The sequence below is a fragment of the Scyliorhinus torazame genome, chromosome 17 (assembly GCF_047496885.1).
Source record: "Scyliorhinus torazame isolate Kashiwa2021f chromosome 17, sScyTor2.1, whole genome shotgun sequence".
Lineage (NCBI taxonomy): Eukaryota > Metazoa > Chordata > Chondrichthyes > Carcharhiniformes > Scyliorhinidae > Scyliorhinus > Scyliorhinus torazame.
Genome location: NC_092723.1, coordinates 135,978,433 through 135,991,203, shown reverse-complemented (window position 1 = coordinate 135,991,203; position 12,771 = coordinate 135,978,433). Strand labels below are relative to the sequence as shown.

The 12,771-nt window shown below is 45.0% G+C and overlaps 1 protein-coding gene across 4 annotated transcripts in view; it reads right to left on the bottom strand.

Annotated features, from left to right (window-relative positions):
* Positions 1-3,436: 3,436 nt before the first annotated feature.
* Positions 3,437-12,771, bottom strand: part of LOC140394172 (leucine carboxyl methyltransferase 1-like) — a 56,169-nt gene continuing 46,834 nt past the window's right edge. For all 4 annotated transcript variants that reach the window (XM_072481118.1, XM_072481117.1, XM_072481119.1 and 1 more), the window contains exons 9-12: positions 10,101-10,202; positions 6,545-6,636; positions 5,933-6,030; positions 3,437-4,023 (exon numbers count right to left, since the gene is read on the bottom strand). In XM_072481118.1, the coding sequence (XP_072337219.1) occupies positions 3,992-4,023; positions 5,933-6,030; positions 6,545-6,636; positions 10,101-10,202 (324 nt within the window). In that variant the 3' untranslated portion in view covers positions 3,437-3,991. The remainder of the gene's footprint in view (positions 4,024-5,932; positions 6,031-6,544; positions 6,637-10,100; positions 10,203-12,771) is intronic.

The following is a 12,771-nucleotide window of genomic DNA, read 5'->3' as shown; positions in this document are numbered from 1 at the left end:
CACCCTGCCACGTCGCAACCTCCCCCCCGCCACCCCCCCCCCCCCCCCCCCGCAAACGGCCTTTCACCCTCCCCCGGCCACCCGTCTCGGCTGTCGACCCCACCACCTCACTTCCGTTCACCAGCATAACCTGCTAGCGCAGCAACCTCTGCCCAAAGGCACTTACCAATGACCTCCCGCCCCCCCCTCCCCCCCCCCCCCCCCCCCCCCCGCCCACTCATCAGCTCCAAGAGGAAGGCTCCCTGATGACCTTACCCTCACTCACACAAAGACTTCTCCTAAACTCCAGGCAGCCTTCTTCAAAAGCAAACAAACAAATGTTAAGCATTATCAGTCCCAGAAAACAGGAGGGTGGGGCGGGAACATCCACTCCCACATAAACTTTCCACCCCTTACAATACCAACAGTAAACAGCAAACCTCCTCCTCCCCCCCCAAAAAAAAGTGAACATTCCCCAATCCCTACCTCCACTTCGAACATGCTCCCAACCATTACAAAGTGCCAGCACCCCGGTTCCCAAACATTGTCCACCCAGTTCTCCCCCAGTTTATGCTCCTTAATGAAGACTTTGGCCGCTTCAGGGGTCTCGAAATAAAACTCCCGGCTTCCGAACGTCACCCATAATTTCGCCAGGTAGAGCAACTCAAACCTGATCTGCCGCCGGTACAGCACCGCCTTGGCCTTGTTGAAGCTTGCCTGTCACTTTGCCAACTAGGCTCCAATGTCCTGATAAATCCGACCTTATTCTCCTCCCAGTCGCAGGTACGCTTCTCTCTGGCTCAACGCAGAATCTTCTTTCTCTTCAAATTTGTGGAGTCTCACGATCACCGCTTGCGGCGGCTCCCCAGCACTAGGCTTGACTCAGGCCCCGATGCACTCTGTCCACTTCAGGCGCCTTATCTAGCATCCCTTCTGCCACCATCTTAGAGACACACGTCGTGGCACTCCCACTTTCCACTCCTTCAGGCAGGCTCACTATTTGCAGGTTCTGCCTTCTGGAGGCATTCTCCTACTCCTCCACCTTTGCCTTCAACGTTTTCCAGAGGTCTCCTTCGGAGCCCCACCTCCGCCTCCAGAGTCACCACACAATCGCTGTGGTTGAAGATCACTCCATCAATCTCCTGAATCTGTGACCCCTGCACCTCCAAACACGTCTCCACCCGTTCCAAAGAACACTTCAGGGATGCCACCACTTCTTCAGTGGCCTTTGCGCGATCCTCTTGCATTTGTTCTCTCTGTTGCTGGAATTCAGCTTGAATAAAGGTGAAGCCTTCCAGCTTACATCAGCCTTTCCTCCGCCTACATGCTTAAAGTGGCTTTCGTTGTTGCTGCAGCAGCAGAAGCTTGTTCCAGCATTTCACCCAAATCTCTCTGTTTTCTGCCGGGTCTGGTAAACAGCAGACATACCACTCCTGAGGGAAATTACTACTCCAACATTCACCTACGTCTTTTCATCAAAATTCCACCCAGTACTGGCTAAAAAGAGCTCTTTTCTGTGACTTTGAGCAGGAGCCACTCTGTATGTGACCACTTACTCCATGGCCCACACCGGAAGTCGTGTTTTACCATTTTCTTGCCTTTAATAATTAATAAACTTACTCCATGTTTAACTCGAGAAAGCCTGGTTAAATTGGCTCCTTTTCACACATAACTCTTGGGTCTGAGAAAAAGTTGTGTGTGAAAATGGATCCTCTAGATTAATTTTTTGTTGCGACAGAAGTGGGTGAATAAAGACAATGAGCCAGTTCATCCAAACCTCAACTGGAATTATCACAATTTAGGAGCATTCCAATTGGATGGTGACTAATTGAGGGGGTCTCACCCAGAACAGTGACTTTGGGGAACCTCACCTGGGGCGGCTTTTAACAATATTTTATTTTTCCTTCAGGCTTATGTTTTTTGGAGACAACTTTAATTTTTTTTTCTCCCAATTACGATCCATGGGCTCTGGAAGAACTTCAACCATATGTTCATTCTTTATTCATGTATTTAGGCATTAGAGCCTGTAAGCTATTCAACTTTAAAGGACATCCGAACGGCAGCATGGTAGCACAGTGGGTAGCACTGTTGCTTCACAGCTCCAGGGTCCCAGGTTCGATTCCCGTCTTGGGCCACTGTCTGTGCGGAGTCTGCACGTTCTCCCCGTGTCAGCGTGGGTTTTCTCCGGGTGCTCCAGTTTCCTCCCACAGTCCAAAGATGTGCAGGTTAGGTGGATTGGCCATGATAAATTGCCTTTAGTGTCCAAAATTGCCCTTAGTGTTGGTGTGGCTGCTGGGTTATGGGGATAGGGTGGAGGTGTGGACTTGGGTCGGGTGCTCTTTCCAAGAGCCGGTGCAGACTCGATGGGCCGAATGGCCTCTTTCTGCACTTTAAATTCTATGATAAGTAGACATGAGGCGCTCGGGATTATATACCATTAGCCAGTTTGTTCAAAATGTTTATTGTGTACAAGTAAGAAGATGATGTTAGCTTTATAAATGCAAGTCTCAGAAATTAGCATTCATGTACAATGTGTTTTTAAATGGCATCGGATGGTACTCAACATTGCTAATCAATGTTCCTGCTTAGCAACATTTGCCACCAAGACACCAGAAAAACTTCCTGCTCTCCTCAGTATAATTTGATGGGATCTGTTCATCCAATGTAACAACAAAATGGTAGGGAAATTTTAAACTCTTGGCTGAAAACCCAGTGGGATGTACACGCTACTTACCCATGAGCTTAAGTGGGAGGTCTGCTCCATTTAACTGACAATTTTATGAACATTGCACCATCCAACTGCCTACTTGAATGAGTGTACAGAGGAAGCTCAGCAGTTATGCCACCTATCCCCAAGTCTATTGTGAGTGCATACTGAGAAGAACAATAGTTCCAACAATAATCTCCATATCAAACATACAAACAGCCCAAAACATTCAACAATCATTACTCGTTTTAATCCTTTAACCAACATCCTAACCATGCTGCCATATTTAAATACGAAGCACGTTAGTTTTATCAACATGCTTCCTACAGGAAACCTTATAAATAGCAGCTCATTACCATTGTGTGTTTTCCCCGAAGGCAGGTCCTTGGTTCATCATCTTCTTCAGTCTCAGTCCTGCACTAGTCTTTTCATTTTACAACTTTACTCAATTTTCAAGCCATCCAACACAGATATTCTCTTCCTCTTCTTGAAATCTTCCCTGAAATTTTCCTTCCATAACATTCCTTACCAATCTGATTCTTCTGTGCCCTGCCCAGTCTTTGCCTTTTTCTAATTACCTTAAGCAAATTCCTTTGTTCATTTATTCCTCATTTGTTACTTCTTTTTGCCCAGGTGATCCTTTCCATTCTCCTTCAAGCTCAAACCCAGTGTGATGAATATGATTGATCACTTACGAAGGAATGAGTGATGAACTGATCACATTAGTAAAAACTGACACTAATACAGGAATTAATTATAAAGACCACATTTATGCAGTAAAGAATAGACAACTATTCAGTCAGATTAATTTACTAAAAAGGCAATATCAACTGTCTAATTACATTACTGTAAATATTAAATTTATCAGTTTAAACTCCCATTTATTCAGTTTGGACATAGTCCAAATAAAATTGCATTTTAATAATCAACAATTCTGAAAATCAATGTCTTAAGTTAGGCATTTGTGGAAAATTCTACTTGTGTACTGATGATTAAAAAGACAACTCATTGTCTATTGTTTTGGTGAACACATCCATCTCAAATAAGAATTTTATTAAATATAACAAATTAAAACAAATCAATCTTTCTGATGCAAAACAAGTAGTTTGCCAAGTTAACAAACTACAGGCTGCAAGTTCACAAAATGATGCAAGTTCAGCCTTTTCTGGTGCTTATACATAGCAAAACAGCAACAAACATTTAATCACAAAGGAAGTGTCCTGTTAAAGTTTTCCATGGATTTCCCTTTTCATGCAGAGATTGATTGCTGGACTCATTATTTCAGACTTTACTTCACAATGGAAATTAAATGTTCCCAAACATAATGTCACGGATACCTGAAAACAAACAGGATATTACATGTGAAGGTACAGTGGGTAATTAGGAATAGGTAGTTGGTTGATTTCATCCCACTACTTCCACATGTCCATTTTTTCTCCCAAGGTTAAAAAGGAAACTTATATGAAAGTGGATTTGAATTTAGTTTTATGGCACTACACTCGAAGTCCAGTCCTCAGAAATGACATTTCACTTGAAACAGGGGAAAAACAGGCAACCCACACCCCTCCTATGAAGGGAAGAACACCTTAAAAAGGGAATTTCATCATTTGGAGCCACTGCTTTAAAAAGTAACTTGATTCTATTCATTGTTTTCTTAAACGGTTACTTTGCAAAGTGGCTTGGAGGAGAGTACCTGGGAGTAATTCAGAAATAAACCATTCAAATAAATGGATCTGCTGCTGCTAATCCTTCACAGTAGTAGTTGCCTAATGCTATCCCATTATCTCCCCTTGCCCTTTTCCTTCAACCACCAATTTTTAAAAGAATTGGTATCTGGATGCTGCTGGTCAGGCTCGCATTTGTTGTCCATTCCTAAATGCCCTCAAGAAGGTGATGATGAGCTGCCTTCTTGAACTGCTGCAGTCACATGGGAACACATGACTTAGGAGTAGGCCATTCAGCCTTTCAAAACTGCTCCACCATTCAATACAATCATGGCTCACCTGGTTGTGGTTTCAACTTCACTTTCCTGTCTCCACTCCTCAACCTTTGACTACTTTGTCTATCAAAAATATGTCCCAAATCTGCCTTCAATAAATTCAATGACCCAGCCTCCAATGCTCTCTGGTGAAGAGAATGCCATTTGCTAACAACCCTCAAGAAAAAATTCTCCTCACTTCAGTCTTAAAAGGGAGACCTCATATTCTTAAAATGTGTTCCACAGTTGTAGTCTCCCCCACGACTGGAAACATCCTTCGAGTATGCACCCTATCAAGCCCTCGGGATCTTGTTTTGCAATATCATCTCTAAACGCCAACGGGTCTAGGCTCAACCTTTCTTCATAAGATAAGCCTTCATCCCAGGAATGAGTTGAGGGCCCCTTTCCTCGGCAGCTTCTAACGCATTGTATCATTTTTCAAATAAGGAGACCAAAACTGTACGCAGTGCTCCAAATGTGGTCTCACCAATGCCCTGTTCAGCTGCAGTAAGACGTTCCTCCTGTTATATTCCATTCCCCTTGTTATAAATGTCAACATTCCATTTATTTGTCTTCCTAACCATTTGCACTGCCAAAGTGCCCAGATTGCAGTGCAAAGCCAGCAGGAGCACTGTCTGGATGCCAGGGTGGCACTGCCAAGGGCTGGGGCGAGGGGGCCATGCCCATAAAACAAGGCCGATTTGGGGGGGGGGGGGGGGGGGGAGAGAGGGGTTGAACGGTGAGAGAGTGCAGGGCAGGTAGATAGGGGCCTCTGGGAGCTTAGATCGGTGATGGGTGGGGGTCCTGGAAGGGAGGGGGTGTTGTAAGGAGGCTTGGGGGGGTGGGGTAGTGTCCATGTGTGTGGGGGGTGACTTTGACGATTGGGAGGTGGGGGGGTAAGCTCACTTAGGGCACCCTTTCAAAATGGCGGCTCGATCTCGGAGTTCAGCTCCCCAGTGCTAAAAAAATTCTAAGTGTGGGCTAAACCGGTGAGGAACACCCCAGGACCCCAAAAAATGACTAAGTGTCATTGAATAGAGGTGGGAAACCCGGCAGAGTCGGTGGGAAATTCCCTGAAAAACGAAACCTGTTGTGAGGCTCGCTGTTGGCCTTTCCCGGGATTCTCCGGCCGTGTTGTGCTCTCGTCACAAATTAACTTAGAATATTTTGGGGAAAATCGCGCCCATCACCTTTCAGTCAATCCACACAGAAGTTTCCTTTTCACATTGTTATCTATAGGGTGTCAATACAAAGCATAAAAAGATTACCAAAGTCACCACTATCCTTTGTGGCCCAGCAGATGCAATAATGTTGCAGTAGTTGTTGCAAAAGCTCCTTCTCATCCAAGAATTCAAGATGTTCTATCCTGGGGGGAACCAGTAAATTAATATTAGAGAAAGGGATGAGCTAGCCCATGGTGACAGTCGTGTTGCACTGCCACTAGATACACACAAAATAACACAATAATTATAAAGAGTCATCAAGTCTGCTCCGTCATTCAACATGATCATATGTGATAGACATAGTGGCAATATTTAGTGTCAACACATCGTAAAAATCAAAAGCTCAGGAAATTCAAAAAATAGCTCAGCCTTCAATATAAATCTCTAAAATTAGGGAATTAACTTTGGAAAGTTTATTCCAGTATATTCCTGCATTTGTGGCCTTTAAACCTATATTTTTGTTAGTTATTCTGGCTGACATGACAACCATAAATTGCTATTATTACTCATCTAGATAGGTCAGAAAAAAGTTGACCTACAAAATGGCCTAACAGACTTAATTTGACAATTGCCCTGACACATAAATTCATACACTGCTTTGATTTGTAATGTTAGCAGCAGGGGAGTACTGAAAATCACAATCAAAATTAAAAGTACCTCTGAATGTCTGCTTGTGGCAAACTGTTATAAACTGTCATCATGTCCATAGTATTCGCATGATCCCAGCCATTCAAAAGAAACCGATCTTTCTGTTAAGTAATAAGCCCAAACAATTTGAAAAGAGAAACAATTAACTACCATACTTATAAATCTGTACAATATTCAGGAACCATTGCAATCCTATTTGAAATTCAATTTAAATAGAAGAAAACAAATGTTTGTATTTAACTAGCACCTCATCATGTCTCAATGTGCTTAATGTTTTTTTCCTAGAGTGCAGTGACTGGTTATATAATTTAGGTAATTTGGACATTCTGAATTCTCCCTCTGTGTAACCGAACAGGCGCCATGTGGTGACTAGGGGCTTTGCACAACATCGAGGGCTGAAGGGCCTGTACTGCTCTGTAATGGTCTATGTTCACAGTAACTTCATTGCAGTATTAATGCAAGCCTACTTGTGACAATAAAGATTATTATTATAGACAACTGTAGCTGTTCAGTACTATCAAACAACAAGATGAATGGCTACTTAATCTGATTTTAGTGTTGGAAAGAAGCAAAACTGGAAAATGAAAGCAGAAAATTAAAAAGAGCTTGTGGAAGGCAGAGAAAACAAAACTGACAGTAAAGGAGTTGTTCAGTGATTAGTTGGATGTACTTCAATGTGAGGAGTCTAGTGAATAAGGCAGATGAGCTGCGGGCACAAGTAGACATCTGGAAGTCTGGTACAATGTTGCTATCATTGAAACATGGCTTAAAGAAGGGCAGGAAAGGCAGATTTAGAGTTTTCAGATCAGATAGAGATGGAGATAAAAAAGGAAGGGGTGGGAATGTTGGTCAAACAATGTACAGTTCTGAGGAGGAAAGATGTATGAGGAGTATGAAGCTGTATGAGGGCGGAAGAGAGTCAGGCACACTGCTGGGAGTATACTTATAGATTTCCAAGCAGTCAGAGGAATTATAGAAGAGCAAATATGTAGGCAAATTTCTGAGACATGCAAAAGCAATAGTAGTGGATTTCAACTATTCAAATATTAACTGGGATAGAATCAGTGTAAAGGTACGGAGGGTACTGATTTAAGAAAAACAATCTCCTGAATGCTTTTCAAGCCAGTACATACACAGGAAGAACCACAAGGGAAGGGGATGTTCTGGACTTAGTTTTAGGGAATTGCACTGGCCAGATGAAAAAGGCTATCAGTGGGAGAGCAGTTAGGTGGTAGTGATATTAGTTCAGACAGATTCAGTGTAGTTATGGAAAAGGACAGAGAAAGACTAGGAGCAAGAGGTCACAATTGGGGATAGGTAACCTGTGATTAGCTTAAGTGGACTGGAAACGCAAATATAAATCACAGGCCCTGCAGTGGTAGGAGGAGGAGATACAAATTTCAGAACAAATATGTTGCAAAAAAGAAAAAAGATGGGTTGGAACCTCAAATCCAGAGCTCCTTGGATGTCAAGTAGCATTGTAGAATAAGGCAAAAAGGGAAACTTAATGTCTCAGAGAATCCCTACTGCACAGAAGGAAACCATTCAGATCCTGGAGTCCGCACCGACACTCTGAAAAAGCACCCCACCCCGGTACCCCCTCTGCCCTATCCCCTTAACTCCAACTAGCCTTTGGTCACTAAGGGGAAATCCACCCAACGTACACAGCATTGGACTGTGAGGAAACCAGAGCACTCGGAGGAAACTCACACAGACACGAGAATAATGTACAAACTCCACACAGTCATCAGAGGTCGAAACTGAACCTTGGATCCCTGGTGTTGAGGCAGCAGTGTTAACCACTATGCCGTCCTTATGCTATGTTATAGCAGGAGTTCAATAATATAGAAAGCCTACAAGAATATAGAAAGTGCAGGAGTGAAGTTACATAGGAAATTAGGAAAGTTAAGGAGGGCATGAAAAAATATTGTCAAGAAGAATTAGGGAAAACCCAAAGATATTTTGTAAACACAAAGAACAAGAGAATGACTAAGCAAGAACAGGGCAGATGAGAGACAAATGAGCATGGTACTTTATGAATAATTTGTTTCTGTGATCACAAAAGAGGGGGAACAATACTGACAGTTTGATGAAGAAGTTTGCAGATGATATAAAAACTGGCTATGTGGTTGATCGTGAGGAAGAAACCTGTAGATTGCAGGAAGCTACCAATGGACTAATCAAGTGAGTGGAATAAAGGTCGGCATGGTAGCACAGAGATTAGCACTGTTGCTTCACAGCACCAGGGACCCGGGTTTGATTCCCAGCTTGGGTCACTGTCTGTGCGGAGTCTGCACGTTCTCCTAGTGCCTGCGTGGGTTTCCTCCAGGTGCTCCAGTTTCCTCCCACAGTCCAAAGATGGGCAGGTTTGGTTGATTGTACATTCTGAATTCTCCCTCTGTACCCGAACAGATGCAGGAATGTGGTGACTAGGGGATTTTCACAATAACTTCATTGCAGCGTTAATGTAAGTCTACATGTGACACTAATAAAGATTATTATTAAAGTGGCAAATGGAATTCAATCTGGAGTAACTGGAGGGCATGCATTTGAGGAGGAAAAACAAGACAAGGAGATACACAATAAATGGTAGGATACTGAGAAGTACAGAGGAGCTGAGGTACTACGAGTTTATATCCACAGATTCCTGAACGTAGCAGGATAGGTAGATGAGGTAGCATACAAGATACTTTCCTTTATTAGCCAGAGCATAAAATACAAGAGCATGGAAGTTATGCTAGAACTATGTAGGACACTGATTCGGGCATACATAGGTAGAGCATGTGTACACTTCTGGCCACCACATTACAAAAATTATGTGATCACACTCGAGAAGGTACAGAGATTTATAAAGATGTTGCCAGAACTGGAACATGTTAGCTATGAGGAAACACTGAATAGGCTGGAATTATTTTCTTTAGAAAACAGGAGGCTGAAGGCCGATCGAATTGAGCTTTGTAAAACGATGATGGACCTATTTCCCTTAGCAGTGCAGTCAATGACATGGGACATAGATAAAGTACTTGTAAGAAGAATTAGAGGGAAGATAGGAGACACCACCCAGGCAGTGGTGCAGGTCTGGAGCTCACTACCTGAAAAGTGTGGAGAGCTAGAAACCCTCACTGCATTTAAAAGTATTTAAAAATGTGCTTAAAGAGCCATAACTTAAAGCTATGGGCCAACAGTGGTAAAGTGCGATTAGTCTTAATTGCTCTTTCTCATCCAACAGAGTGATTGGCTTCCTTCTGTGCAGCAAAATTCAATGACAAGTAAAATTCCCCTTTAAAAAAACAAATGAAAAACTAATATAAATAATGCAATTGTGACAAAAGTATACACAACCTGGGGGCAGTACAGTGGTTGCATGGCGTAGAGGACCCGGGTTCGATCCCAGCTCCGGGTCATAGTTCATGTGGAGTTTGCACATTCTCCGTGTCTGTGTGGGTCTCACCCCCACAGCCCAAAAGGATGTGCAGGGTAGGTAGATTGGCCATGCCACATTGCCCCTTAATTGGGAAAAAAAAGAATTGGGTACTCGAAAATTCAAAAAAAAAGTATACACAACCTGCGTTTCCAGAGTCTGACAGATGTCTACTCCAGCAAGGTTACACTGCCGTCGCTGCAAGTTTTCTATCATCACCTGGCCAAAACGATCAGTCATGTTCACCTGAAAAATGCACAATCATTCGAATGTTTCCATTAGCTGATAGACTGAAAGATCGCAAAGAACAATGGTGGTCTGTCTGGGATATGTTGAGCTGCTCAGGAAGAAAAGCCAGTCATCTGTTAAAACTGAAATTACACACAAAAACTAGTATATCTCACATAAAAACGATGCAAAGTGTTAGATTTTTTTTGGAACAGTGTCTATTGTTACGGTGGCAAACACCGCTGCCTTTTTGCCTTCAGTTTCCCCAAAACAGAAAAAGACAAGAAGTCAATCTGACATTAGATGACATGGGTTAAAGGAAAACTGTTGGTTTGAATCTCAGGAGATTCCTTGCTTTTATAGTAGCGAGACATGATGCACAATGCCCTCAATTATCCCAATGCCCGAGACTTCCGGGTGCGGCTATGACCAGCTGAGTCGCACGTTTCGGCAGCTCCCTGTGAAACGGACCAGCTGAGTCGCACGTTTCGGCAGCTCCCTGTGAAACGGACTTTTGGGCTCTTGATAGGAGCCCCAACGGCAATTTTGACGGCTAAAAACACTGTGCGGTAAACCAGAAGGGAATCCCCCCTGGATACGGATGGAAAAAGGAGGAGAGAGTGGCCAGATTGCAGTGGATCCTTTAGAACAGCGGCAAGGAAGGCAAGCAAAAACCAAGATGGTGTCGGAAGGTGGCAGTTTAACATGGGGCCCTGAACAACAAGAGTTCTTGAAATGCTGTGTGGAAGAGATCAAAAAGGAAATGAAGAAAGAGCTGTTGGCCCCGATACTACAGGCGATCGAAGGGCTAAAGGAGGAACAAAAGACCCAGGAGCGGGAGCTTCGGGTCGTGAAGGCAAAGGCAGCCGAGAATGAGGACGATATACAGGGCCTGGTGGTGAAGACGGAGACGCAGGAGGCACATCAGAAACGATGTGTGGAAAGGTTGGAGGCACTGGAAAACAACGCAAGGAGGAACAACCTGAGGATTCTTGGTCTTCCTGAAGGTGCGGAGGGAGCGGACGTCGGGGCATATGTGAGCACGATGCTGCACTCGTTAATGGGAGAGGAGGCCCCGGCGGGTCCGTTGGAGGTGGAGGGAGCATACCGAGTGATGGCGCGAGGACCGAGAGCAGGAGAAATTCCCAGAGCCATAGTGGTGAGATTCCTCCGTTTTAAGGATAGAGAAATGGTCCTTAGATGGGCGAAGAAAACTCGGAGCAGTAAATGGGAGAACGCGGTGATCCGCGTATACCAAGACTGGAGTGCGGAGGTGGCGAGAAGGAGGGCGAGCTTTAATCGGGCCAAGGCGGTGCTTCATAAAAAGAAGATAAAATTTGGAATGCTGCAACCGGCAAGACTGTGGGTCACATATCGAGGGAGGCACCACTACTTTGAGACGGCGGATGAAGCGTGGACTTTTATTGTGGAAGAAAAACTGGAATGAGCGGGTTATTAAAAAGAACGTTCGAACAAAGTGGTGGGGCGAATGTGGGGGGCAAAGAGGGGTTTTATGTACTAATCCTGCGATGTGGTAACTTTTCTCTCTCCCACAGGTGGTGATGGGGGGAGGAGGGGAGGTGGAGGAGATGGGGCGTTGGCCATTAGGGGCGGGGCCAAGGGAGAAGCGCGGGCTTGGTTCCCGCGCTATGATAATCATGGCGGGAATAGAGAAGCAGGAAGGAGGGGGCGTCGCACGGTGCGAGCCGAGGTCACGAGGGGAAGCCGAGGTCAGCCAGAGTTTGCTGACTTCTGGGAGCAACATGGGGGGAGTAATTATGCTAGCGGGGGATCTAGCGGGGGGGGGGTGGGAGGGGGGAATTACTGGGTTGCTGCTGCTGGGGAGAGGGGGGAGCTGGTATGGGAGAGGATGGGCGGGGGGGGCACCGCCTGGGGGAGATACAGCTGCGTGGGAACCGGGTGAGGAGCTGGAAAAAGGTGATGGCTAATCGACAAGGGGGGGGGGGGGGGTAGGAAGCCCCCCAACTCGGCTGATCACGTGGAACGTGAGAGGGCTGAACGGGCCGATAAAGAGGGCACGGGTACTCGCACACCTTAAGAAACTTAAGGCAGATGTGGTTATGTTACAGGAAACGCACCTGAAACTGATAGACCAGGTTAGGCTACGCAAAGGATGGGTGGGGCAGGTGTTCCATTCGGGGCTAGATGCGAAAAACAGGGGGGTGGCTATATTAGTGGGGAAGCGGGTAATGTTCGAGGCAAAGACTATAGTGGCGGATAACGGGGGCAGATACGTGATGGTGAGTGGCAAACTACAGGGGGAGACGGTGGTTTTGGTAAACGTATATGCCCCGAACTGGGATGATGCCAATTTTATGAGGCGGATGCTAGGACGCATTCCGGACCTAGAGATGGGAAAGCTGATAATGGGGGGAGATTTTAATACGGTGTTGGAACCAGGGCTGGATAGGTCGAAGTCCAGGACTGGAAGGAGGCCGGCAGCAGCCAAGGTACTTAAAGATTTTATGGAGCAGATGGGAGGTGTAGACCCGTGGAGATTTAGCAGACCTCGGAGTAAGGAGTTCTCGTTTTTCTCCTATGTCCATAAAGTCTACTCGCGAATAGA